General features: G+C 39.3%; 3 protein-coding genes across 5 annotated transcripts in view; 1 reads left to right on the forward strand and 2 right to left on the reverse strand.

Annotated features, from left to right (window-relative positions):
- DNAJC2 (DnaJ heat shock protein family (Hsp40) member C2) overlaps positions 1 to 10880 on the forward strand; it is a 34452-nt gene extending 23572 nt beyond the window's left edge. For both annotated transcript variants that reach the window (XM_050782760.1, XM_050782761.1), the window contains 7 exons: positions 3243 to 3331; positions 3422 to 3491; positions 6387 to 6571; positions 7303 to 7403; positions 7522 to 7629; positions 10301 to 10455; positions 10748 to 10880. In XM_050782760.1, coding sequence (XP_050638717.1) covers positions 3243 to 3331; positions 3422 to 3491; positions 6387 to 6571; positions 7303 to 7403; positions 7522 to 7629; positions 10301 to 10455; positions 10748 to 10822 — 783 coding nt within the window. In that variant the 3' untranslated portion in view covers positions 10823 to 10880. The remainder of the gene's footprint in view (positions 1 to 3242; positions 3332 to 3421; positions 3492 to 6386; positions 6572 to 7302; positions 7404 to 7521; positions 7630 to 10300; positions 10456 to 10747) is intronic.
- PSMC2 (proteasome 26S subunit, ATPase 2) overlaps positions 1 to 27022 on the reverse strand; it is a 276950-nt gene that overhangs the window by 48498 nt on the left and 201430 nt on the right. The gene's annotated exons all lie outside the window — the stretch shown is intronic.
- PMPCB (peptidase, mitochondrial processing subunit beta) lies at positions 9359 to 26745 on the reverse strand. 2 transcript variants are annotated; one of them, XM_050782768.1, is made up of 13 exons: positions 26615 to 26744; positions 25429 to 25569; positions 24608 to 24694; positions 23442 to 23571; positions 19691 to 19889; positions 19226 to 19305; positions 15654 to 15766; positions 14303 to 14446; positions 12943 to 13103; positions 11697 to 11782; positions 11528 to 11616; positions 11296 to 11371; positions 9359 to 11218 (listed from the first exon to the last, which is right to left on the reverse strand). In XM_050782768.1, the coding sequence occupies exons 1-13, from the start codon at positions 26711 to 26713 to the stop codon at positions 11154 to 11156; spliced, it is 1470 nt and encodes a 489-aa protein (XP_050638725.1). In that variant the 5' UTR covers positions 26714 to 26744; the 3' UTR covers positions 9359 to 11153. The 2 variants fall into 2 exon arrangements, with proteins under 2 accessions (XP_050638725.1, XP_050638724.1); XM_050782767.1 differs by having other exon boundaries at positions 9359 to 11371; positions 26615 to 26745.

The raw sequence follows: 27022 nt of genomic DNA on the forward strand, positions 1-27022 counted from the left end.
CTACTGCACTCCAGCCTGGGCGACAGAGCAAGACTCTGTCTCAAAAAATATATATATATATATTCTGAAACTGTGTCTATATTCATATCTTCAGTTATCTCAGCCATGTCTTTTTTTTTTTTTTTTTGAGATGGAGTCTTGCTCTGTCACCCAGACTGGAGTGCAATAGCGTGAGCTCAGGTCACTGCAAGCTCTGCCTCCCGGGTTCAAGCGATTCTTCTGCCACAGCCTCCTGAGTAGCTGAGACTACAGGCACCTGCCACCATTCCCGGCCAATTTTTGTATTTTTAGTCAAGACAGGGTTTCACCGTATTGGCCAGGCTGGTGTAAAACTCCTGACCCCATGATCCACCCACCTCGACCTCCCAAAGTGCTGGGATTACAGGCATGATCCACCACACCCAGCCTCAGCAATGTCTTTTTATAGTTGGTGTATTCAAATTAGGACCCAAATAAGGTCAATACAATATAAATACTTCAGTTGTTTTGTCTCCTGGTTGTTCTTAAGACCCTCTAGTTCTGTAACACCTCTGTATCACCACTTCTCCCCACCTCACACCATTGCCACTGATTTGTTGGAGAAACCAGATCATTTTTCTGAGAAGGTGCCACAATTTGGTTTTAGGTTGTTGCTTCCTATTGGTGTAAAATTAATTTTTAGCTTAGAAAGTTTTTTTAAAAGTTTTAACTTGTTTTTAAAGTTCTAAAAGCTTTCAATTTTATCTAAAATGGTATCATTTGAGTGAGTACTGGCAGTTTTCATTCAAATACAGTTTCCACTAGAAAGTATTTACCAAAATCCCCAAAAGTTTTTAAGTATAATTTTGACCAAGAGCTAATTCTTATATTTTAAGCTGGTAAAGTCACAGGACAGTACTGTTCCTTACTAAACAACATTGAATGAATAAATTGGTGGAATTCCAAGCTATAATAGAGATTGCCACACAAAGAATATTGTGTACTATACCATTGTCCATTGTAGTTGAATCTAGCAAGTATGTAAATGTGTAATATGTATAGAAAAATTATCTTTTATGTGACTATCTAGAAGGCTGTAGACATGTATGGTCTAATATATGCTATCCTAAATCTTCAGATAATAATACAATTGAAATTAACTTGCCCCATCAGCTGACATTGAAAGAGGCTTAATAAAAATACAAGCACTTGTTTCTTTAGGCATTTTAATAAGGAAAAAGAAAATCCAAATTTGAAAACATATATATTTTTCTCAGATTCCACTGTATAGAAGATTGTTTTCAGAAGGATGCAGTGTTATCAAAGTGGTAAAGAGCATGGGCTCAGGGCAAGCCACCTGGGTTTGAGGCTATTCTCTGCTTACCTCTTACTAGCTGTGGGACCCTCAGGAGATTACCTCAACACTTTTGTGCCTCACTTTCCTCACCTCTTCTATAGTTGAAATGATACCTAGTCACAGAGTTGTGAAGATTAAATGAGATAATTCACATGTAGTGCTTGGCACATTCAGCAAGAACCTTAAAAGGCCAATCAGGAAATAAAGCTTGAATAGTTCTTAGAGATTATGCATAAATAAAAGTCCTGACATTTGGAAACTTTGTTTTCTTGCTCCTTTCTCACATAATTTATTCATTCAGAGTAAATACTCATCAGATTATTGTAAATCCATATCTGATGAGCATTTACTATGTACCAAGCAGTTGTAATTGATGTGAATGTAATGATTGCACAGTTCTTTCAAGGAGTCTACTGATTAGTGATGAAAAGTAAACAAGCTATTCTAACACTTCAAGGTAGGTATTAGGATGAGAAGGTACCAAAAAGGTAGTCAAGGAAGGCATTCTGCATCTAGTAGGATTTAGCCAGGTGAAGCAGTATGTACACAGGATTAAGGATAAGACAGATGGAGTATTGAGAATGCAGAGATCCAGAGAAATGAGATTTAATGAACCAGGGGCACCTGAGGAGGTAAGGAGGAGCCTGGTCTTAAAGGGCTTTATACGTCTTGCTAAAGAGCTTACTCCGATCCTGAGTTGGTTTTGGTCAGGGTGCTGAGAAGACTAGAGGCAGAGAGACTAATTTAGGAGTCTTTTGCCACAATCCAGGTGAGAGAGTATTGTGGCCTGAACTCAGAGATGATAGGGATGGAAAAAGGTAGATGAAAGGGAGAGAGATTCAGGAAGTAGACTAGGCTATTGCCTGTTGGGATTGATTGTGTGTTGGAGGTAACAGGAGGAGTGAGATCTTTATATGCCTTGGTTTATTGCACGGAATACTGGATGGATGACGCTGGTAGCATTCAGGGAAGTAGAAAACAAAGGAGGAGGAAAAGACTTGGCAAAAATGATTTCAGTTTAGGGTGTGTTGAGCTTGTTGGGACACTCAAATGGAGATAACTCGGCACATGATTGAGTGTGTAAGTTCAAGAACAGGATTATCACAGACTCTTCCACATCTTGATAGCACTAGAAACTCTGCAGATATAGAAGATCACCCTGGGAGAGGGTATAGAGTGAGGAGAGTGGAGGCTGGGACTCTGGCAAAACACCAGTACATAAGGTACTGATAGAGGAAAAGAAGCCTGAGAAGGAGTGACCAGGCAGGTAGGAAGAAAATCAGTAGTGCTTTTGGAAGCCTAGGGAAGAGTGAATAGTAATAGAAGCACTGGAACCTTAGTGAGAGGCAGATTGCATGGATTAAGGAAGCAAGGAGAAGTGAGGAATGGGAGACATAAGTCTCAACAGCAGCTTAAAGCATGGCAAGTACTCGCCAGTTACTTCTTGTGCATCATGCTGTTCCATTCCGAGCATAGTCTTTAGTTAATTGAAATTTTTGCTAATACCTCTTGTTCCTAAGCACACACAGTCATCTTTTTAATTTCACATTTAAAATTTCCAGATTTTACAGTTCAGCACACATTGCAACAGGCCGCCAAACAAAGGGATTTTGAGTCATCATACAGAATTTCTTGATCCTTAAGTGATTCTCTAAGGAATCATTCTGACTTTTTATAACATCCCTAAGCATTCTTTTTTCTGTTATGCTTCTCCTTGGTATGTACCTCCAACTTGGTATATAATGCCTTTTATTGCTAGGTGATCAGGGAGAGCCCTGGGAGGTACCGTGGAAGTACAGCTGGGGATGGGCAGAAGGCCATTATGTATGTTCACATCAGGAACTCCTGAGAGCTCATGCTTTGTAATTATGTTGATGGATGTATTTTTGAGTGTGAGTAGATATAATTTTTGTGTTTGTGCTTTTAGACCTGGAATCATTTTTCTGATAATGAGGCAGAGCGGGTTAAAATGATGGAAGAAGTGGAAAAACTTTGTGATCGGCTTGAACTGGCAAGGTATACCTATGGAACTGCTATTGAAGTCTTCACTTGAGCTTAGGATAAAGTTTCATTTCTTCTTCTTTTTTTTTTTTTTTTTTTCTTTAGCTTACAGTGCTTGAATGAAACACTCACATCATGCACAAAAGAAGTAGGAAAGGCTGCTTTGGAAAAACAGGTAATAGAAGAACACATCACTCCTGCCTATATGTAGCATTTAATTCTGCTTTTACCTGTTTCTTTACCTAATATATAAGTCACCAAGTACAAACAGTATCTGATTTCTCTGTGTTTCCCACTGTTTTTTTGTTGTTGTTTTGTGTGTTTGTTTTCTGTTTTGAGACTCGCTGTGTCGCCCAGGCTGGAGAGCAGTGGCACAATCTCAGCTCACTACAACCTCCGCTTCCTGGGTTCAAGTGATTCTCCTGCCTCAGCCTCCTGAGTAGCTGGGATTACAGGCACACACCACCACACTCGGCTAATTTTTGTATTTTTAGTAGAGACGGGGTTTCACCATGTTGGTCAGGCTGGTCTTGAATTCTTGACTTCATGATCCGCCTGTGTCAGCCTCTCAAAGTGCTGGGATTACAGGCGTGAGCCACCACGCCCAGCCTGTTTTTTGTTTTTGAGACGGGGTCTCTCTCTGTCATCCAGGCTGGAGTGCAGCTGGGGTTACAGGTGTGTGCCACCATGCCCGGCTGATTTTTGTATTTTTACTAGAGACAGGGTTTCGCTGTGTTGGCCAGGCTGGTCTCGAACTCCTGACCTCAGGTGATTCATCTGCATCGGCCTCCCAAAGGATTATAGGCATGAGCCACCACGCCCAGCCTGTGTTTTATGTAGTAAGTGCTGTTGTTGATTTAAGTTGGATTTAATGTGTATGGTTTTTTACCATGCTTAGTGTTTGAATTGTGGTATCTATCACAATCATAGCTTTTGCAAAATCATCATTAGAAGAAAATAATTGTTTTGATTATTCCTTGAGTATTTTCTTTTTTTTTTTTTTGAGACGGAGTCTTGCTCTGTCACCCAGGCTGGAGTGCAGTGGCCGGATCTCAGCTCACTGCAAGCTCCGCCTCCCGGGTTCACGCCATTCTCCTGCCTCAGCCTCCCGAGTAGCTGGGACTACAGGCGCCCGCCACCTCGCCCGGCTAAGTTTTTGTATTTTTAGTAGAGACAGGGTTTCACTGTGTTACCCAGGATGGTCTCGATCTCCTGACCTCGTGATCCGCCCGTCTCGGCCTCCCAAAGTGCTGGGATTACAGGCTTCAGCCACCGCGCCCGGCCTCCTTGAGTATTTTCATAGGGTAATAACATTTAGAACCAAAAGAGATCTTTGTTCTGTCTAGTCTATACCTTTTATTTTACAGATAAGAAAACAGGCCCAGAAATTCAATTCAGTTCAACAAGTATTAGTACCTACTATATATAACACTGTGCCTAGGTTCTTTTGGAGAAATGCCTAATGCTATTGCACCACAAAGGACTTAGGCTGAGAAGAACCTTAAGGACCAAAAGATGGAGAGCCCATAGTAAATGTTGTGTAGGATAGGAAGGGCCACAAGTTTAGTGGCCAAGGAAGGCTTGGTATAGAGTTTGAACCAGCCTGAAAGGAAGGATAGAGTTAAAGTGAAGGTCAGAAGAATACCACAAACTATCAAATAGAAATAGAAGTATAAAGTATGGTTCAGCCTGGGCAACATGAACAAAATCTCTACTGAAAATACAAAAATTAACTGGCATGGTGTCATGTCCCAGCTTCTCAGGAGGCTCAGGTTAGAGGATTACCTGAGCCTGGGAGGCCACAGCTCCAGTGAGCTATGATCACATTGGTGCACTCCAGCCTGGGCAACAGAGCGAGACTTTGTCTCAAAAAACAGACCAAAAAAAAAAAAAAAAGAAAAGGTAGAACATTATGGGGAAAAGGAGTGGGAAACACAATCAGTTAGAAAAAGTAGAACCAGTTATCAGGTTTTTAATACCTTGTTGACTAGTTTCCATTACTGCAAATCTTTGATTAACAGAAGGTTCAACATTGTACTACTAATCTGACGTTTGTGGATAAGGTGCATCAGATAGATGTGACTAGTTGTGAGAATCTTACTTTAAGAACCTGCACTATGAGCTGGGCATGGTAGCTCATGCCTGTAATCCCAGCACTTTGGGAGGTCGAGGCAGGCAGATCCCCTGAGGTCAGGAGTTCAAGAGTAGCCTGGCCAACGTGGGGAAACCCCATCTCTACTAAAAATAGAAAAATTAGTTGGGCATGGTGGCAGGCACCTGTAATCCCAGCTACTTGGGAGGCTGAGGCAGGAGAATCACTTGAACCTGGGAGGCGGAGGTTGCAGTGAGCCGATATCACACCACTGCACTCCAGCCTGGGCAACAGAGTGAGACTCCATCTCAAAAAAAAAAAAGAAAGAAAGAAAAAGAACCTACACTATGAACGCAATGATGGGAATCAAAAAACTTTTCAAAGTTAGCATTATTGAGACTTTACTGGTTCTAAGGAATTGAAGGGGAGAAATGAGCCAAAGATGACTCTAAGATAGCAGCTGACAGAAGCAACAAGGCAAATAAAGGTTTTCTTTTTTTACTTGTGCATGTTTGAAGGTAGACTAGAAGGAACAATGTAAATGGTACAACTTGAAAATAAAACAGAGGCCATTTTGCTATGCCTTCACCTTTTGTAGAGAATAAATGAGATTGTCTGCAGAAAGGGTGAATGAGTTTAAAGACAGGTATGAAATGGCCTTGTGGATGAATAACTCAGTGAACCACAGACTTGTCAATTAGTGTCCAAGGCTAATGGAAGACACGTGACGTGAGTACTGGGAAGATCAGGCAGGCTGTGGGCAGTTCTTGGTCCCTCAGGCAGACCTATGCAGACTGGAAGCCAGAGCAGGAGAAGCCAGAGTGAAAAGCTGGTGCTTGTTTTTGGGTTGGCCTTGGAGAGGAGTATGGGGTCAGAGTGAGAATGACATTAAGAGTTGAGGATCACAAAGCCCTAGCCAGGAAGAGAGTGTAGAATAGCAATATACTTTTAAGTCCCTGACTTATGATATTTGTGCAGATAGAAGAAATAAATGAGCAAATCAGAAAAGAGAAAGAAGAAGCTGAGGCTCATATGCGACAAGCATCTAAGAACACAGAAAAATCAGCTGGTGGAGGTGGAAATGGAAGTAAAAATTGGTCAGAAGATGATTTACAATTACTAATTAAAGCTGTGAATCTGTTCCCTGCTGGAACAAATTCAAGGTACTGGTTTTAATGAAACTTTTCTTCAACTCACACTGGAGCCTGGAGATAATGTAGACAGACTCCAAATAGCAGCACTTGTTATCACAGAAACTTGCAGAGATAAATTCTGTGCCACAGCAGAAGTGTGAAAAAGGTACATTTTGAAGCTGTCAGTCTTACCCATTACACCAGTACACATGCACATACACATAGGACAAAATGCTTCAGCTTCTTAGGAAATTGAAGATCATGAGACAAATCTTGACTTATGTTGGCCTACTCTGTCATGGCTTGTGCTGGGGATTAGGTTTTCTGTAGTTTTTCTTTTACAGTCTTGCTGTTTGTTTCTTCCCACCTCAAGCCTGGAGCTTACTCCCAAGAAAGCCCTAGGGACCCAGCATCCCTAATTCTATAGATGAAACTGAGGCTGTTTTCAGAATGATTGATCTTCTGAAGAAATGTGTTAAAGTGGCAGTATACACAAATAAGTGGTTTTATTTATGTTGATTTGTACACAGAATATGTAAGATGTATGGACTTAAAACCAAGATTATATAGTTGATTTAAACATATGAAAAGCAAAAACCCTAGTCCAGGCAACAGGAATTTATAGTAGCAGCATCATTAGACTACCAATTTGAGCTCATTCTATACTATAACCTTTCTGCAGTAAAAATCTAATGGTATTTGTTGTTTTGTTTTTCCTTAATACTATTAAATTATATTATTGGTATAATATGTCCTATCAGATGGGAAGTTATTGCTAATTACATGAACATACATTCTTCCTCTGGAGTCAAAAGAACTGCCAAAGATGTTATTGGCAAAGCAAAGAGTCTCCAAAAACTTGGTGAGTTTTGAGAAGTCCATTTGTTACTTTAAACACCTATTTTTAAAATAACTTACGCAATTTAATGAAAGATTAAATGAGATGATCTGTTAAGTATTAAAAGTTTTTCATTTCTCAGACCCTCATCAAAAAGATGACATAAATAAAAAGGCATTTGATAAGTTTAAAAAAGAACATGGAGTGGTACCTCAAGCAGACAACGCAGCACCTTCAGAACGATTTGAAGGTAAATTTTGCTTTTCTAAAAGTAGAAAATGCTAGCCATGTATCTGTGCTGCTTGGATATACAAGACTTAGGGTTTATGTTCAGAATGATAGGGAAATAAAATGTTTAGCAGACTGGAAGCTGTAAGCAAACATTTCCAGGGCAAAGATTTACTTCACCTCACCATTAAAAATGGAGAATTACAGTTCTTGCATTTCAGATGCCATTAGAGAAGGGGGCTGTGTTTGTTTTTCTTACCAGGTTTTACAAATCAGTGTTAGAGGATATTATTGGGACAAAAGAATAGTATTTTATCGGGATAATTGCTTGATTTTGAGAAATGTACTGTAATTATATAAGAAAATGTCCTTATGTTTAAGGAAAAACAAAGTAGGAATAAAGAGGCATCATGTCTGTAACTTATGGTTCAGAGCAAAGTATGTCTGTACATATAGAGAAAAAGAATTAGCAAACATGAAAATGTTCACATTTGGGGAATGCAGGCAGAGTATACAATTCTTTCTACTCCTCTAAAATTATTTCAAAATAAAGTTAAAAATTGTTAGGGTTCAAAACGAGCCTGGGAAACATAGTAAGCCTCTCAAAAAAAAAAAAAAAAAAAACCCTGTTAGGGTTTGATATTGGGTGTTCTAATTTGATTACCCTAGACCAGTGCTTTTCATATTACAAATCATGACCCCTCACTGGGTCATGAAGTTAATTTAGTGTGTCTTGAATAGAAAATTAGTGAGTGTGACACCCATTATATAGGTGGGTATACTGTAATGAAACTCTTGTTCATGTGTGTCTTTGTGTCTGGGGATGTGATACAAATTTTTTTCTTGCTATGAGTTTGAAAGCAGTTTATGTGAAAGAAGTTCTTTCACTTGATGTTCTGTGAGCCACCAGTCCTTTCTTAAACTAATCGCAGAAAGATGCTTTTGGATTAATAGATTTGACTATACATGATAAGCTGTTTCTTTCTTCTAAGAGTCCCAGTTTTACCTATCTTCTTAATCTTGTTTATTATCCCAAAATTTCAACTTAAAAGATATGAGACTCAGTGTTATATAGGGGAGGAAGATCACTGTTTGCAAAAATCAGGGGTAACTTGTTTGGCTGAGTTAGGCATTATTTCAGTTCTTTTAATAAAGGTAAAGTAACAAGGCAGGGTTTCAGAACACCTGAAGGACACTTCTAAAGGGGTTTATTCTCCTGTGCCTTTATCTCCACAAAATACCATACAACAGGTATTAGCACACTAGTCTCAGCTCTTAGGGGACTTGTTTCCATGTTGGAGGGAAGTAGGCCCTGATACTTGTCCAGTCTGCTGTGAGGAGAGGTGACCCTGTGAAGGCAAGAGTGACTGACAGTAGTCCTTTGTCTTTTAGCATCTTTGCCTCTTTTATGGAAATGGGAAGGCTCCTTCCTCTTCAGTTGTACCATTAAACATCAACCTGGCACCATTTTTTGAATAGTGATTTCTCATAGGAATTTTGCAACAGTACATTTAATTTATTTTGGTATTGTGAAGTAACTGGAAAACAGCAGGAAATACTGCCATGTCACTTCCATCTTTTTTCCAAGAGAGGATATAAAATCTATGGTATTCAGGGCTTTAAACCAATATAAGGAAATTCAACAAGACTTCCTAGAACTTAAAAGTTACCTTCAAAAAAGCTTCTTTATGTACCTTAGGTACCTTCAAATATTATACAAATTCTCTGCTTTGTTTTGAATAGGTAGTGGGTTTTTTTTTTTTTTCCTTCTTTAATTGGGAAGGAACTTTGGTTTCTAGGCTTAACTTTGTGATCTCACAGGATGCAGTTTCAAGTAGTAGTCAAGGTACTGGTAATATTAAGTCTGTGTTGTCACTGCATAGTCTGAAATAACTAAATTGCCAGAAGTCCACTGACTTAACCAAATCAGCTCTCTGCCACTTAACATTCTCCTTTTACCTACACAAGTGGACTGTGTAATACTTAACATCCTTAAGAAATAAATACATTTGTTTCTGACACACATCTTAGATGTTTTCTGAAATATTAAAGGTTTAGTTGAAAAACCACAATAGCAGTTATTGGAAATGTTCAGCATTGGCTCCCAAGATTTTAGCAGATGTGGTGAAGAGAACACCACACTACAACACAATCTAATCTCACCTTGCCTCTTCGGCACTGGTACCTTGGGCACTTGGCTTAATTTTGCTAGGTTTGTTTCCTTCAGTGTAAAACAAAAATGGTTTCCAGGGTTTCTATCCAGCAGAAGTTTAACTGTGAGGAAGCTCTTTTACCTATCCTGTAAGGAAGTAGATTTATCAGAACTCTCAATGAATTGTGGTTGTGTTTTTGAGCCCGAGAGTCCAACAGTACTATAAATTTAAATATGGCTTTTTTCCAGTCTAGTGGGTATATTACATTGATTTATAAGAGATAAACAGTACAAGGCAGATCTTTACTCTTGTGTTTTAAAAAGCCTTTGAGATTTTATTTTCTGGGATGTGAGTCATCTAAAGTTTTTTCTCTTCTTAACACTCAGAGGGATATATGTATCTCTCATCTCTACAAGTTTATTTCAAAATGACACATCCCAGACTGAAATGGGCACTTAGCGGACACTTGTGGACCACAAGACTTGTCTGGGAACATGTTCTGAACAAGACAGTTTTCAAATAAAAATTTTTCTTAAACAGGTCCATATACGGACTTCACCCCTTGGACAACAGAAGAACAGAAGCTTTTGGAACAAGCTTTGAAAACATACCCAGTAAATACACCTGAAAGATGGGAAAAAATAGCAGAAGCAGTGCCTGGCAGGACAAAGAAGGACTGCATGAAACGATATAAGGTTGCAGACTTAAGAGTTTATAGATTGTTGTATTTTAAATTTAACGTGGGTTATATATAGCTCACATTTTATGTCTATTAAGTGGTTAATAATATAGTGCTTATTTCAACACCAGTAGTTATGGGGCCAATATTATTAGGAATAAATGAGCAACCTTAGAAACTTTCTAGGCCCTGGCAGGCAGTGAAATCGGTATACTTAGTACTGTCTTAGTTGTTTGAATTCTTTATACCAAACACTAGATTAAAATGTCTGTTTTTAAATTCTGACAACTTCCTTTCTCCCTTCCTAGGAACTTGTCGAGATGGTAAAAGCAAAGAAAGCTGCTCAAGAACAAGTGCTGAATGCAAGCAGAGCCAAGAAATGACTTAATGACAATCTTTGTTGTATGTGCATTTTTATAATAAAACTGAAAATACTGTAAACATTTTCATTCTTAAAATTATACTTATGGTAATAATTTGAAAGTATGCTGCTTCCAACATAATTTCTCAGAGAACAAAGACTGACCATTAATACAAAACAACCTTCAGAGGGGTAGTCTTTTTATCCTTTGAAAGTATGATACAGTATTTCATTCAAATTTCTAGATGTATATACATGTTTTCATTCAAATGTATATACATGTTCATTTTTATTTTTTTCTAGATCTCAGTTTTATAAATACATGTGTTCAAATAACCTTGATAACGAGCATTTTAACCACGAAGCCAACACATGTTACTGCAAATCTGTTTAAAATCTGGTAGTTGCTCAATGGGACCTAAGGATTAAAAAGAAGACAGTTAATTAAAAGTACTTGGCCAACTTTTCGCATAGAAGAAAAGAAGCCAGGCTTACCAACAGCAGCAATAGCTGGACTCCTATTATAAATATATTTGGTACATACTTCTCGAATTGTCTCAGCATTCACAGCCTGAAATATGGAAGATACTGTCATTCAGCTTTTTGTAGTAAAGACGTCTATACCTGGAACTTTTTAAAACTAAAGCAAGATGAAAGATAAATATTCTCAGCTTTTGTAACAAGGATCTTTTTACACATGACCCAGTAATAACTCAGGACTACTTACATCAATTCTTGCTTCAAGCTCAGGGATGGGAATCCTTCTATTATAGCATAACATTTGCCTACCAATATCTTCACAAATTGGAGTTGAACCTGTTTAAAGAGAAGGAAAAATTAAGTATTGGAATATAGATCAACCATATGAAAATAGAAGCTATGTCTTATATTTTTACCATCAAGCTGCAACAACATGTTTGTTTTCAGGAGATTTTTGGCTCGTGCGACTTCACTTTCGGTGACACTTGTACAGAGCCGCATCCTAAAAAACATTTGGAAAAACAGTATTATTAAGCAGTTGGAAAATGTTGTATTTCATGAGTTAATGACCTAAGAATGATGATGCCGTAGTCTACACCTAACATACAGGTGATTATGATTTAATTCTAACCTAAGCAAAAGCTAAAATGATTATTTTCCCCAGAATTAATTTCTCAAAAATGATAAACATGTCTAATTACTCATTAGCACACAAAGGTTTAATACAAATGGGCTGATGACATTTTCAGAAATGCTTTATAAGCATCTTGAGACTTCATGAGTCCCCATCTCTTGGGGTCTGATATGCTATGGGTTAAGTCAGTGGGTCATTCATTGGTTTCTAAAACAATGAAAATCTTAACTTAAACCTAATTTTTAACTTAATAATTACATCCTAGTTGACTAGATTTAGAAAGATATAAGCCAATTTAAGAATAGTGGAGGAAAGGAACCAGAGCTAAATGTTTTCCAAGAAGCTGTGAGCCTTTCTGCCCATCTACTGACTCAATATACTTTGTTTTCTTTTAGCAGTGGCAACTTCAGATTTACTTTCCTTTCAACCAGATTACTTTCAAAGATATTTTCCAAACAACTTCTAGTTGGCTTTTAAACTTTTAGGATCATCTTTCTGAGTTAACCTGCTTCTGAAAGATTAAAACTTTCAGCCGGGTACGGTGGCTCACGCCTGTAATCCCAGCACTTTGGGAGGCTGAGGAGGGTGGATCACCTGAGGTCAGGAGTTCAGGACCAGCCTGGCCAACATGGTGAAACCCTGTCTCTACTAAAAATACAAGAAATTAGCCGGGCATGGTGGTACACCTGTAATCCCAGCTACTCAGGAGACTCAGGCGGGAGAACTGCTTGAACCTAGGAGGCAGAGGCTGCAGTGAGCTGAGATAGTGCAACTACACTACAGCCTGGCAACAGAGCAACACCCCATCTCAAAAAAAAAAAAAAAAAAAAAAAAAGTCCTATAGTATAAATCAGCTTCACATCTTGAGGCTTAGGAAAAAACATCAGAAACCTTTAAAAACATGGCAACTACTGTTTATCTAGGTCTCTTAATTAAAAGGTAAAATTACCATAAATCACCATGAAGTATACAGAAAAAACTAGTCTAAAACGAATTAAAGGCAAAATTTAAATTACTTAAATTCTCACCATTCTTTCTGAACAACATGTAGCATGTCTGCAACAGTGGCTGGTTCACAAACCATATACAGTCCCCATAATCCTGTATCTGTGTAGGAAGTGTTGAAAGACTGAAAGCTATGGCAAAGATTGCCATGACAAGTGAGCTGGGCCAGCTTGCTAGATAAATTCTGTAAGGAAAAAAAAAATTCCAAGAGAATTTTAAGTACACATGTCCAAAATACAGAAAGGAAAATGGAGTGTGTGGAAAACTGAATATCCTTAGAGGCAAATTTCCTAGTTTTATTCAACATCTCAGTAGTACAGTTAAAATTCAGTATGACTAACAATTGTGCTTATTAATCCAGTGCACCCCCTGGAGAAATTCATGTTATAAAAGCAATGAATCCTTATAATTAATGTAGTAGCTATACCTACTTCTAAAACTAGACTGCTATTATCAACCCAATTTTTAGGGCTCTTGGTTACATACACTTAGATTCAAAGTTATATTGCATACAAAGCTTAAGATATTTAGATGAAATGTATTTTGGAGAAATCTATGAGTAAAGACAAATCTATACACTGTGTTTTGCAATAATTCCAACTTACAAAAAAGTTGCAAAAACAGTACAGAGAATTCCCTTTATCCAAATTCCCTGTTATTTTACCATGTTTGCTTTATTCTCTTTATACAAGTTTTTTCAACTGTTTTGAGTTTTAGATGTGATGCTTCTTGCCCCAAGTACTTTAGTATGTACTTGTGAAAAACAAGGAAACTAATTTTCTTACATCACCTCAGTATAGCTCCTCAGTATCTGTGGAGAACTGGTTCCCAGATCCCTGTGGATACCAAAATCCACAGATGCTAGAGCCCTCATGTACTATGGTGTATATAGTATTTGCATATAAGCAGATTGTCCTATATACTTTAAATCATCTCTAAATACCCAATCCATGTAAATGCTATGTACATAGTTGTTATACTATATGGGAAGTGACCAAAAAAAAGTCCATACATGTTTAGTACAGATGAAACCATCCATTTGTTCCCCCAAATTTTCCACCTATGCTTAGTTGAATCCATGAATATGGAACCCACAGATATAGAAGGCCTACTGACCATTAAAATTAGGATATTAACATTGATATAGTACTTCTAGCTAATTTTTCTGTCCTTATTCAAATTTTGCCACTAACAAACTTTGTGGCAAAGAAAAAAAGAAAATGTTTTTTTCTGGCCCACATGCAAACCAGGATCAGTTTATATAATTCACAGTACAAGGCTCTATTTTGCCACTTCAAAAAAGGATTCTTACAAAGAACTTGTATTTAAGAAAACATGATAATCTTCCATCTGTTACGGAAAATTTCTTTTAAAATCACCTACCATTCCTCCTCCAAAAGAGCGATCCCAGTTGCCAATCAGCGTGTTTGCAACCATGAGACAGATTGTATCTGGATGTGCCCAACCAACAGCTTCAACAGCTATTGCAAGGTGCGCCAAAGGCATCTTGTCATCCCTCACACGAATCTAGTTCAGATAAAGCAGGAGGACCTCTAGTTAAGATTAACATTATATAACATGCTTATTAACAAGAAAAAATCACCAGTCCCATTAATTGCAAAGTTAAAATGCACACCAGGACTCTCTCTTGATTTTTTAACTATCAGGCCTCATTACATTGTATAGTTTAGCCTAGAAGAAATTTCATGGGTTAAGGAAAAATTACTTTTCCCAACGCATTTTACTACAGACGGCCACCACGTGGTTTACCAGGTCAAAAAGTGTTGCATCATTTCACTGGTAGAAATTAATCCTTTGTGTTTGTCAATCTGAATTTTTCTTTTTATTTTTTTGAGACTCTGTCGCCCAGGCTGGAGTGCAGTGGCGCCATCTCGGCTAACTGCAACTTCTGCCTCCCGAGTAGCTGGATTACAGGCATGCACCACCACCACACCCAGCTAACTGTTGTATTTTTAGTAGAGACGGAGTTTCACCATGTTAGTGAGGCTGGTCTCAAAATCCTAACCTCAAGTGACACACTTGCCTCAGCCCTCCAAGTGCTGGGATTACAGGCATGAGCCATCACGCCCAGCCTCAATCTGAACTTTTCTATCGAAATGTCATATTGACGTTACAGGTTTATTTCTGTACTACAGTTCCAGGCAGCTGCCAATATCAGGGCATTTTCCAGATACTACGTTGAGCATCATTCTTAACATGGCAAACTAAGCCCCTAAAGAGGCTTAAAGCTAGTTGATAACTAGTAGATTCCCTGCAAGTTCTGGCTCTAACAGTTACTACCCCCTCCCAAAACATACTGTGGGCAAAACTGAGCCAAGAGTAAACCTGAAGTGAAAGTCAAAATATGGGGTTTAAAAGATTACTTCCAGATATTACAATATATAAATTTGCACAGGGCCAAAGAAAAAGCACAAAAAGACCAAATTATAAACTGCTCTTAAAACTCTGCTTCCTTTCAGACTAGAATGGAGAAATTTAAAAACAAAACAAAAAAAGCCTTGCTTCCTTAGGAAAGAAAAACAGGTGGTTAAACAATACAGAAGAGGAAGGAATCTTAAGCAAATGAGTACATCCTCTTCCCTTTTTCTGTATTTCAGTGTAAGCCTTTTATTCCATTTTATTCCTACTGGAAATAGTACATTTTGTTTACTTATGTGTAAATACAACACAAGGAATCCAAAAGGCTAAATACTAGCTGGGAGGCTTGCCCTACCTCACTTCCTGTGAATGTGCAGGGAGGCAGAGCTGGTATTTCTCCTTTGTGTGCGCATAAAGAGTCACCAAAATGAAACTTTGCTAAGTCAAGCAGTTCATCATGGGAAACACCTAAATTAAAAGAAAATATTTTCACATGTATCCAGCAGCAATATAGTTTACAAAAATCCCTAGGTGATATAATGTGATGTACATTACACATGAAGTATCTACACTCACTAAAAGCCATTATTTAAGAGCAAGCTCACATAGGACACCTATTTCCTTGGCATTGCAAAGCTTGAGGTTGCACAGCTTTCTCATTTTGTAGAGCAAATGACAGTTTTCATCAACAGACCAATGGTTTCACAGCTAAGAATAAGACAACTTGAAAACTCCACTTTTTACAAAATCATGTTCTATTATAAAAATTTCTGGGATCCACACTAGCAAAAAAAAATGCCAATTTTCCAATTTGCAAAAAAAAAAATTTTTTTTAGTGGAAAATACAAATATGAGCTCTATCTAATTTTTAAAAAGCTGGAGCTGGGCATGGTGGCTCATGCCTATAATCCCAGTACTTTAGAAGGCTGAGGTGGGAGGATCATTTGAGTTCAGGAGTTCAAGACCAGCCTGGACATAGCAAGAACATAGTAAGACTCCTGTCTCAATAAAATAAATTTTAAAAGCCGGGTGCCGTGGCTCACACCTGTAATCCCAGCACTTTGGGAAGCCAAGGTAGGCAGGTCACTTGAGATCAGGAGTTCAAGACCAGCCTGGCCAATATGGTAAAACCCTGTCTCTACTAAAAATATAAAAACTAGCTGGGCATGGTAGCAGGCACCTGTAATTATCCCAGCTATTCAGGAGGCTGAGGCAGGAGAATTGCTTGAACCCAGGAGACAGAGGTTGCAGTGAGCTGAGATCACACCACTGCACTCCAACTTGGGTGACAGAGCAAGACTCTGTGTCTAAAATAAATAAAATTAAATAAATAAAGCGGGCCGGGCGCGGTGGCTCACGCCTGTAATCCCAGCACTTTGGGAGGCCGAGGCGGGCGGATCACAAAGTCAGGAGATCGAGACCACGGTGAAACCCCGTCTCTACTAAAAATTACAAAAAATTAGCCGGGCGCGGTTGTGGGCGCCTGTAGTCCCAGCTACTCGGGAGGCTGAGGCAGGAGAATGGCGTGAACCCGGGAGGCGGAGCTTCCAGTGAGCCGAGATCGCGCCACTGCACTCCAGCCTGGGCTGGGCGACAGAGCGAGACTCCGTCTCAAAAAATAAATAAATAAATAAATAAATAAATAAATAAAGCGGGATACACAGATATACTATATTCTCTGCGCTCTCCTATCAGAACTCAGGAACAGGGCCCGGCGCGGTGGCTCATGCCCATAATCCCAGCGCTTTGGGAAGCCGCGGCAGGCGGATCACCTAAGGTCGGAGATAGACCAGCCTGACCAACATGGAGAAACCCCATCTCTACTAAAACAAAATTAGTCGGGTGTAGTGATGCATGCCTGTAATCCCAGCTACTCGGGAGGCTAAAGCAGGAGAATCGCTTGAATCCGGAAGGCAGAGTTTGCAGTGAGCCAAGATGACGCCATTGCACTCCAGCCTGGCCAACAAGAGCGAAACTCCGTCTCAAAAAAAAAAAACTCAGGAACAAAATAGTGTCATCTAAATTATTTCTGAATACATTAATAGGTATCCAAATGCAAAAACTTAGGAATTTCTTAAGACTCTATATCTCTTACTATCTGAACTTGAGACCCAAATTAAGATTCTTTAACTTAATGTATAATTAAAATGTTAAATTATAATTTTATAATAAATGAAGCTAGGATACAAAAAACTATTTGGCAAATAAAAGCTATACATCCTGAAGATTAACCTAGAAGAGCTAAATGGTAGCCAAGACATAATTCAGAGGTCAGCAGAAACTTAAAACTGGCCTATTTAATTGAATTTAAGATGCAATCATTTGTAAGGCACATCACTTATATAGTATTTAAAATGAATACTAATTAATCTATATGCATTAAACTAAAGATATCTCAACTTTGTCAAAATGAACCCATAAACCAAAGTAAAACAACAAACTCATTTTGTCCATATGCCACCAACAATGGCAGAGAGGTTCGAGAAAGCTTTGTTGTTGAGGACCCATCTAACAAGTATCTTGTCCCATTTCCAAGACAGTTTCAAACACTTAAGCCCAAGTCTGCAAGAGCCAATTTAGAAACAGTGTTACTCAAGAGAATTTCAGAGTGCACTTCCTGCCATGTACAATGAAAGTAACATGATTTTTAGCTAGGCACTACAATGAATAACATGCTTGATATTTAATGTTTTCATCTTCTTCATTACCCCCCAGGTAATTAGCTCAGAAATCAATCAAGAGCAACTAGAATTTTTAAATTACAATTTCTAAAAAGAGAAAAATTTACAACATGAAACAACACTTCACTTTGCTCTAATATTAAAAAATACAAAGAAATGAAAACTGGAGACCAGGTGCAGTGGCTCACGCCTGTAATCCCCAAGCTTTGGGAGGCCAAGGTGGAAGGATCACTTGAGCTCAAGAGTTCGAAACCAGCCTGGGCAACATAGTTAAGAATCCATCTCTACTTCTATAAATATATTTTTAAAAGAAAAAAAACTGGAAACCAATTAAAATGTACTGTTGCCTAGATTCAGACTGCCAGGAAATCTGGCAGTATCTGCTGTGAATTTTTTTTTTTTTCATTCATTGGCTTCAAACATGACCTCAAGGAAACCTTCTAAAGTCACCTGCATGTTTGGATTCCCATTCAGCATTCTCATGGCTCCCTATGTGCTTCTCCTTCCCAAAAATTAGATCTATTAAATGAATAATTGAACAAATCAAAGAATTAACATACCCATTCCATGCTTGAACAAGGACGAAGTTGGTTCTCAAGAAATAATTTAAAATCTCAAGAAATTCTCAAAGTACAGAATGCTATCTTCCGACTCTCTCCCAGTTCACTCCTTTGCCCTTTTCTTGCACATTCTACTATGTACACTTATGTATTAAACAGTTCATTAAGTCTTTCTAGAAATAAAACCTACTTTTTTTTTTTTTTTTTTTTTTGAGACAGTCTTACTCTGTCACCCAGGCTGGAGTGCAGTGGTGCAATCTTGGCTCACTGTAACCTCCGCCTCCCGAGTTCAAGTGATTCTCCTACCTCAGCCTCCTGAGTAGCTGGGACTACAGGTACCCGCCACCATGCCCGGCTAATTTTTCTATTTTTAGTATAGACAGGGTTTCACCATATTAGTCAGGCTGGTCTTGAACTCCTGACCTCGTGATCCGCCCGCCTCGGCCTCCCAAAGTGCTGGGGTTACAGGAGTGAGCCACCACGCCCAGCCTAAATGAAACCTACTTTAAAAAAAATAAAGAGAAAGTCTAGTTCCAGTGCTCCACATTCCCCTTACACAGTATCAAATACAGTTACTTGCTATGTAAATGAAAATTCTTAGGCTATCTCCCAACAGGATCAAACTAATAAGCACACCACTCCAACAACTGTGTTTAAAACATTTGTAGAAATTTAAATTGACTAACCTCCAGCAGCAGCAAGCACTATTCTTGGTCCCTTATAATGTGTGGTTATATAATCCACTAAGTCCTTACGACTTATAGATCTGTAAATGAAGTAAAACCATTTTTAAAGGAAACCAAAAAAAAAAAAAAAAACAGATCTTCACATAATATACCTGAAATCAAATTGGACCATAACTGTATCCTAAAATGCAGGCAGAAATAGGATATAGACAACACATCAAAGAACTTCGACTTTTTTACATCAAGGAAAAAAGATTTGACACCATTACTGGTTTACTCCGAAGTACCTATGAACTCACATGCTTGGGAGCTAGGTGGGACCAAAATGTAGCTAACTACAATTTCACTTAGATTACCAGGAGGAAAATGACTTTTTGAAACATACTTTTTGAAAGTTTGTAAATGTTAATTTTCAAAATTCATAAATTCCCTTACCCACCAAGAAATTCTGAGAGTTATACCTACTTGATATTTTCTGTTGGTCCCAAAATTGTCCGTCCAAGTGCAGTATTTTGATAAGCTGTGGCATGAAGATAATCAAAAACAACTTCTTGTAAATTGGTTTCAACTTCTTGCATCTCTCTAAGGATTACTCCACGCTCACGTTCAATCTCTGCTTCTCCCAATGTGCTGTTTTGTATTATATCAGCAAGAATTTCTACAGCTAATTGAAAATAAAATATAAGAAAAAGCACCAGCAATCTTAACTTTCACTATTAAAATCTATTAAACCAAAATCAGAAATCATGACACTGACCCATCACTCAATACTAAATGATTAGCCTGGGAGAAAAACATCAGAAATACTTAACAGGACAAAATTAAAATTTCACATATAAACCCCTATAGTACAAAAGATTTTCCTTGGGGAAAAACTATAAATTTGCCATCACCTTGGAATGACTCTACCTACTTCAAAAATGCTATGGAAATTTGCATATTAATATAGACTGTTCTATATGAAAATTACAAAGTTATATATATTAGTCTGAAAATACCTAGCTAGGAATATACTGAGGGTTCAAACCACCCAAGTATTTACTATGCAAGTTCCCACAGCAATGAGAGTGCTATGTTAAGAAGCAAAGAACTGACCAGGCACGGTGGCTAACGCCTATATAATCCCAGCACTTTGGGAAGCTAAGATGGGCTTCAGCCCAGGAGTTCGAGACGAACCTGGGCAACATGCCAAAATCCTGTCTCTACAAAAAATACAAAAATTAGCTGGGCGTGGTGGCATGTGCCTGTAGTCCCTGCTACCCAGAAGGCTGAGATGGGAGGATGGCTTGAGCTCGGGAGGCAAAGGGTGCAGTGAGCTGCGATTGCGCCACTGCACTCCCGCCTGGGCAACAGAGAAAAGAATCCTTATAATCTAAAATATGCCCCAAATGAATCACAGAATTGTGTGTTCTCAAACCCAAACTTGCAAAAAGCGAAAAGTGAAGTGGAATATGTCATATTAGGCCATTAAGCAATTTTATCAGAAAAAGTGCATACCTCTCCAGAAAAAAACTGTACTTCATTCTTGAAGTATTAGTACATAGTTGCAATCATAAATCTAAATTTCATTAATACTATTAATGTTATTAAATAAACTTACAATCTTAAGTTTCTTTTTTTCCCCTAAGAGACAAGGTCTCATTATGCTGCCCAGACTGGACTCAAATTCCTGAGCTCAAACAATCCTCCTGCCTCAGCTTCCTCCAAGTAGCCAGGACTAAAGGCATGCACTACCGTGTCCGATTTAGGTTTCATTTCTTACTCTACTATAAACTTTTGTTCCTTGTTTTAATTCAGTTCACTTTAAGGGGCACTGTCTCAGAAGTGATTATGTCCAAATACTAAGAACATGACAAAACAGACTATTATGGCAAGCTGTGGCTGAGATCATGACCAAAAGGAAAAAATTATGTGTAAAACCAAATAAAACCCATCTGTCCAGATGAGAGAACCAGAGTCTAGTAAAATGGGTGAGAAAGAGCCCATAGACAAATGGAAAGACAAGAATTCTGTGAGAAAATCCTCCGTTATGTGGGATGGGTGGTCTACACTGGTAGTTTCCAAAGGCGGGGAGGGGGGCTCCTATTTCCCAGTCTGTTTTAATCTGAATCTTTTTTTTTAAATGTATAGATACGTTAGTATAATAGCACATGTATTTAACTTACAAGTATACATACATCAAGGATATATGATCAACTTTCTTAACAATAAGTGATCATCATGCACACGTATGTTTATTGCGGCACTATTCACAATAGCAAAGACTTGGAACCAACCCAAATGTCCATCAATGACAGACTGGATTAAGAAAATGTGGCACATATACACCATGGAATACTATGCAGCCATAAAAAAGGATGAGTTCATGTCATTTGTAGGGACATGGATGAAGCTGGAAACCATCATTCTGAGCAAACTATTGCAAGGACAGAAAACCAAACACCCCATGTTCTCACTCATAGGTGGGAATTGAACAATGAGACCACTTGGATACAGGGTGGGAACAATCACACACCAGGGCCTGTCGTGGGATGGTGGGAGCGGGGAGGGATAGCATTAGGAGATATACCTAATGTAAATGATGAGTTAATGGGTACAGCACACCAACATGGCACATGTATACATATGTAACAAACTTGCACATGTGCACATTTACCCTAGAACTTAAAGTATAATAATAATTTTAAAAAATAAGTGATCATAAAAACCTGGAGACCATTATCTAAATGTCTAATTATTACCTCATATACCAGGCTTCACCCAGGGTGAAGGGTGAAAAACCCCAAGTAAATCCCCAAAGTTGGAGCTGCTTTACCCAGGGTGAGGGCATAAAAACCCCAAGTAAATCCCCAAAGTGGGAGCTGCTTCAGAGAGCACTTCCATTTTGTATTCCTCAGGGAGAGCCCCTCTGCTTCTCCACTCCCACTAGCAGAGGCTCTACCCTTCCCAGCTAGATGCCGAGAAAAGGGAAAAAAGTCTTTTAACTTCACCCTTACTTTTTCTGTTTCTCCTTTTTGCCTTCCCTGTTCTGTGTAAATAAAGGAAGGAACTAGGCTGGAATGAACAACTCTTTAAAGAAGCTTGGCCTAGCCCTATGTTCTTGGTCCCTAATTAGTCCTGGGACAAAAATTGTCTCATTGGTTTTGTTATTCAAACCAACACACCCTCCATAGTTGCTGTCATTTTTGTTTTAATGCAAAAGTTAGGATATCATATTAAGTATTTTAGTTATTTACAGGTGATAGGTTTCTTATTTTATTGTTTTGACAAAGCAAATGAATCTGGTAAGAAGACATGTACTTGAGTCCACAGTAAGCCACCTGATAGCTATGCAATCTTGGGCAAGTCAGAGTCTGGGTTTCGGTTTCCACAACTGCAAGGTAGAAACACCTATGCAGATCAAATGGATAATATATACACAAAAGTACTTGTGTAAAGTGCCATTTAAACATTATTAATGGCAGCCTATTAGGAATCCAAAACTGCAAAGTAGTAACTACAACTACAGAAGGACCTTAAAGGTTAATAATTTCACTAATGGCCGTGCACAGTGGCTCACACCTATAATCCCAGCACTTTGGGAGGCCGAGGCGCTGGGTCACTTGAGGTCAGGACTTTAAGACCAGCCTGGCCAACATGGCAAAACCCATCTCTACTGAAAATACAAAAACTAGCCGGCCATGGTGGCAGGAGCCTATAATCCCAGCTACTCAGGAGGCTGAGGCAGGAGAATCACTTGAACCCAGAACCCAGGAGGCAGAGGTTGCAGTGAGCCCAGATCACACCACTGCACTCCAGCCTGGGCGACAGAGCGAGACTCTCTCTCTAAAAACAAAAATAATAATTTTACCAATAAGCTCTAAAACTGCTAAATTTTGTTATTTCTTCTACTAGGAAAATGTTTTGTGTAATAACTTTTAAAAGAGTCAAAACAGTCTACAAATATGGTAACAAACTGCTGTCCTCTCAAAATATTTTATTTCCACCAAATAATCTCTATTTTATTGCTACATATTAATAAAAACAATCATCCATAATCTTACTATCTGTCATATTTAGAAAAAAAATAAGATCAGCTGTACCCTCACCCAGAATTCAGTTTCGTTTTTTCACATTTCTGGGACTTACTCTTTTACAACAGACATAATAAAAAGTACTCAATAATTTCTGATTCTCATGAAAATTATATTATCTGCTGTATAAATAATAACAATACCTCTTGGCAAGTCTTTAGAGAAAGCTTTGGCATAGTATACAGTCTGCTCTCTGGAGGTATAGGCATTGAGATGAGCACCCATATTTTCAATCTCAAGTTCCAGATCTAACTGGGATCTCTTTTTGGTGCCCTTGAAATAAAAGAGGAAAAATAAATTATGCAACCTCCCTTTATCCTTCATCTATTCTAAACACTTCAGATAATGAATACGGAGGACAATAAGTTAGTTTCGGCCGGGCGCGGTGGCTGAAGCCTGTAATCCCAGCACTTTGGGAGGCCGAGACGGGTGGATCACGAGGTCAGGAGATCGAGACCATCCTGGCTAACACAGTGAAACCCCGTCTCTACTAAAAATACAAAAACTTAGCCGGGCAAGGTGGCGGGCACCTGTAGTCCCAGCTACTCGGGAGGCTGAGGCAGGAGAATGGCGTGAACCCGGGAGGCGGAGCTTGCAGTGAGCTGAGATCCAGCCACTGCACTCCAGCCTGGGTGACAGAGCGAGACTCCGTCTCAAAAAAAAAAAAAAAAAAAAAAGTTAGTTTCATGCAGAGTCAAATTTGGTTTCTAAAGTACATCAGGTAGGGTACGATGGCTCACACCTGTCACCCCAGCACTTTGGGAAGCTGAGGCAGGCTGACTGAGCCCAGGAGATTGAGACCAACCTGGCCAAAACATGGCGAAACTCCATCTCTACCAAAAAATAAAATAAAATAAAATACATATACACACACACACACACACACACATATATGAATAAATTATCCGGGTGTGGTGGCATGCACCTACAGTCCCAGCTACTCCAGAAGTAGATGTGGGAGGATGACTTGAGCCTAGGAGGTGGAGGTTGCAGTAAGCAGGTTGTGTCACTGCACTCCAACCTAGGCAACAGAGCCAGATCCTATCTCAAAATAAATTAAATTAAAAAAAAATAAGGTACATCAGGCTTCAGAAATGGTATACATTCAGATGACTCCTGCATCCCAAGAGAAAGTTTTCATTTCAACTTTACAAAGCAATCATCAGTACTTATTTTAGATACTGTCCTGGAAAAAAAAAACATAAAACATGTTATACTACTGAAAGAGCTCTCCCTGCCTCTAAAGAATGAGACTTAGTGCTTACTATCTCTTAAAGAGAGTGCATTTTTGTAAAGTTTTACAACTTGCCTTGAAAGCCATATGCTCCAGAAAGTGTGCTGTTCCATTATTCTTCTCATTTTCATATCTACTTCCAGCATCAATCCAGAGTCCAACCTTAATGCAATCAACGAACAATTAAATAAATCCATTTTATTTATTTGAGGTTGCAGGGAATAGTCTCCTTCCTTTTTCTGACAAGTGCTTTCTGGTCTTAACACTAAGATTTTCTTGATCTGAGTGAATTAATAGTTCATTCCTATGAACCATGAGATTTAAAAATTTTGATCAGGATACTGCTGGGTGCTACAAGTATCTACCTGCCACCTTCACTGAGGATTCTTTGCCCAACTCATTAACCCAGCCAATTAATAACCGTAGTATCAAGAACATCAGAAACTGTCAGAAAACTTTGGTTGAAATCCTGGCTCTGTCACGTATTAGCTAAGCGACCTGAACAAAACCATTTAACTTCTCTCACTTCCTTAACTATAAAACAGGTGTGAGGACGCCCACTACAAAGAATTGCTTTTTAGCAAATAAGACCTCAGTAAAAACACCTGGCAGAGTAGCCCTGCAAATATACCTCTTTCATTATTATCAATACTACTAACAATAAATAATCCATAATAAGCTACAAGAACAAGATGCAGACAAGGCAACAGGATCCATATGCACCCTGTAACTAAGTATCACTGGAACAAAAGGTTCACAACTCATGGAAATCTGTCAAGGCAAAATAACTGCCACCCTTTTTGAACCACCAGCCAACAAAGAAACTAAAGACTAAAATCAACAATTTGCTACACTAAATGAAGGGTCACTTAGAGAAGGTTGCCTGAGTCACTTACTGTGCATGTTGAGAGCCCAGAGTCTTCCGAAGCCACTCTGAGTCCGCTTTCTAAACATGTTACTCTTGTTTCAGGAACATTCAGAACAACTTGGGTAGCAGCCTGTGTACTTCGTAATCTGTTCTCTCCAAAATATAATGACTGGTTGGGGGTAGGAAGTGGAAGAGACAAAGCAAAACACATTATCAATCTGATATTAAATGTTGACTTTAAAACCAAATCTATGTTAAACAGGCTCTCTCTATAAAAGAATCTTTCTTCTTGAATTTTGGTTCCACTGGGATCTCTGCCTGGCCTAGAAACGTGTCACCAGCCACTGTCCTAGAGCCAGCAACGTGATTATAAACATGCCCTTTCCTCAGGGAAGATGAGCAGTTATTATCATTACCCAGAGAGAAACTGACTTTATTTCACTACCTCTCCTAGAAATGTTTTATATTCATTATGCAGAAAACAAGCAGGGAAAAAAAAAAAAAGGAGAGAAAAGATGTAAAACTACCTACACACAAGACAGAACTGACACTCGGGTTTTCATTGTTCAAGAAAAGCAACAGGGTTTGGAAATGGTTTTTAAAAAAAAAAAAAAAAAAAGAGGATAGGAAGATGGGCCGGATGTTCAAAATGCACCTGACTGGCTTGTCGGCCAGGAACTATTCGTCTTCCAGCAGTTTTTATTTGCCCTTACACAAAAGTCTCACATCTCTTTGCTGAAAGTCAGAGGCTCGCTCATGAGAAAAATGCAAATACATACAAAATTTTACTTCAGCGATGTCCAGGTTAGCGGGAAACCCAGCTGAGGACGTTCAGTCATAGGCTAAAACATAACTCTGGAGCGGTAACCATATTTCACTTTTTAGTTTTCCCCAATTTGCCAGCACTACGTTTTTAGTGGTCAAACATGCACTCCTCAGTAGCTGGCGGGAGAAGCCGAAAACCAGGGTCATCCCACACGTCACTAGCAGGTCTCCTGGCGGGTAGCCACAAGCCAGCCACCCCGGCCAGTTCAGCAGCCCCAGGCCGCCTGGCGCCCAGCGGGTCCAGGTCGAGGAGGCCCTCCCCGACCCCGCTGTTCGGATCTGTAGCGCCGACTCTCAGGTGCGCTGCGCCGGGTGCCGCGAGAGAGGCCAGAGCCGGCCCGACTGGGTCTGGCCCCAGGCAGCGCCCAGACAAGCAGAGGGAAGCTCACCCGTCCCGCAGCGCCGCGGATCAGGAGACTCTCGCTGAAACCCCAGAGCCGCCGCCGCGCCGCGGGTAACAACATAACTCGAGCCGCCGCAGCCGCCATTTCTGCTGGAAAGAAGGCGGAGGATGGAGGATGTGCTTCCGGGGTCGCGACCTGAGGTCCCAGAGCAGGAAGGCGGCCTCCACCTTGTGGCCGTGATGGGAATGACACTCCTCGAAGCTGTCGTGAAAGGAATGAGGGCCCGACCATGATGCTGAGCGGTCTTTACCAAATGAATTGGGGAGTCTGTAGAAGCCCCTGTATCATCAGTTATTTTGTTGATGGCCTACTAACTGCAAGGCACAAATGCGGTGGAGTGAAAGATAATCTGATGTAATATATCTCACTGGTGGATGGAATTGATTGAAAACA

The sequence above is a fragment of the Macaca thibetana genome, chromosome 3 (genome assembly GCF_024542745.1).
Source record: "Macaca thibetana thibetana isolate TM-01 chromosome 3, ASM2454274v1, whole genome shotgun sequence".
NCBI classification, from domain to species: domain Eukaryota; kingdom Metazoa; phylum Chordata; class Mammalia; order Primates; family Cercopithecidae; genus Macaca; species Macaca thibetana.

Excerpts from the sequence above, each read along its gene's own strand:
- PMPCB (XM_050782767.1), bottom strand. The coding sequence starts at position 26,713 with ATGGCGGCTGCGGCGGCTCGAGTTATGTTGTTACCCGCGGCGCGGCGG. Across the intron at positions 19,890-23,441 it reads CTCTAAAGACTTGCCAAGAG|CTGTAGAAATTCTTGCTGAT; the intron begins GTATTGTTATTA and ends ATTTTCAATTAG. Across the intron at positions 11,372-11,527 it reads AGCTTGAAGCAAGAATTGAT|GCTGTGAATGCTGAGACAAT; the intron begins GTAAGTAGTCCT and ends TCCATATTTCAG.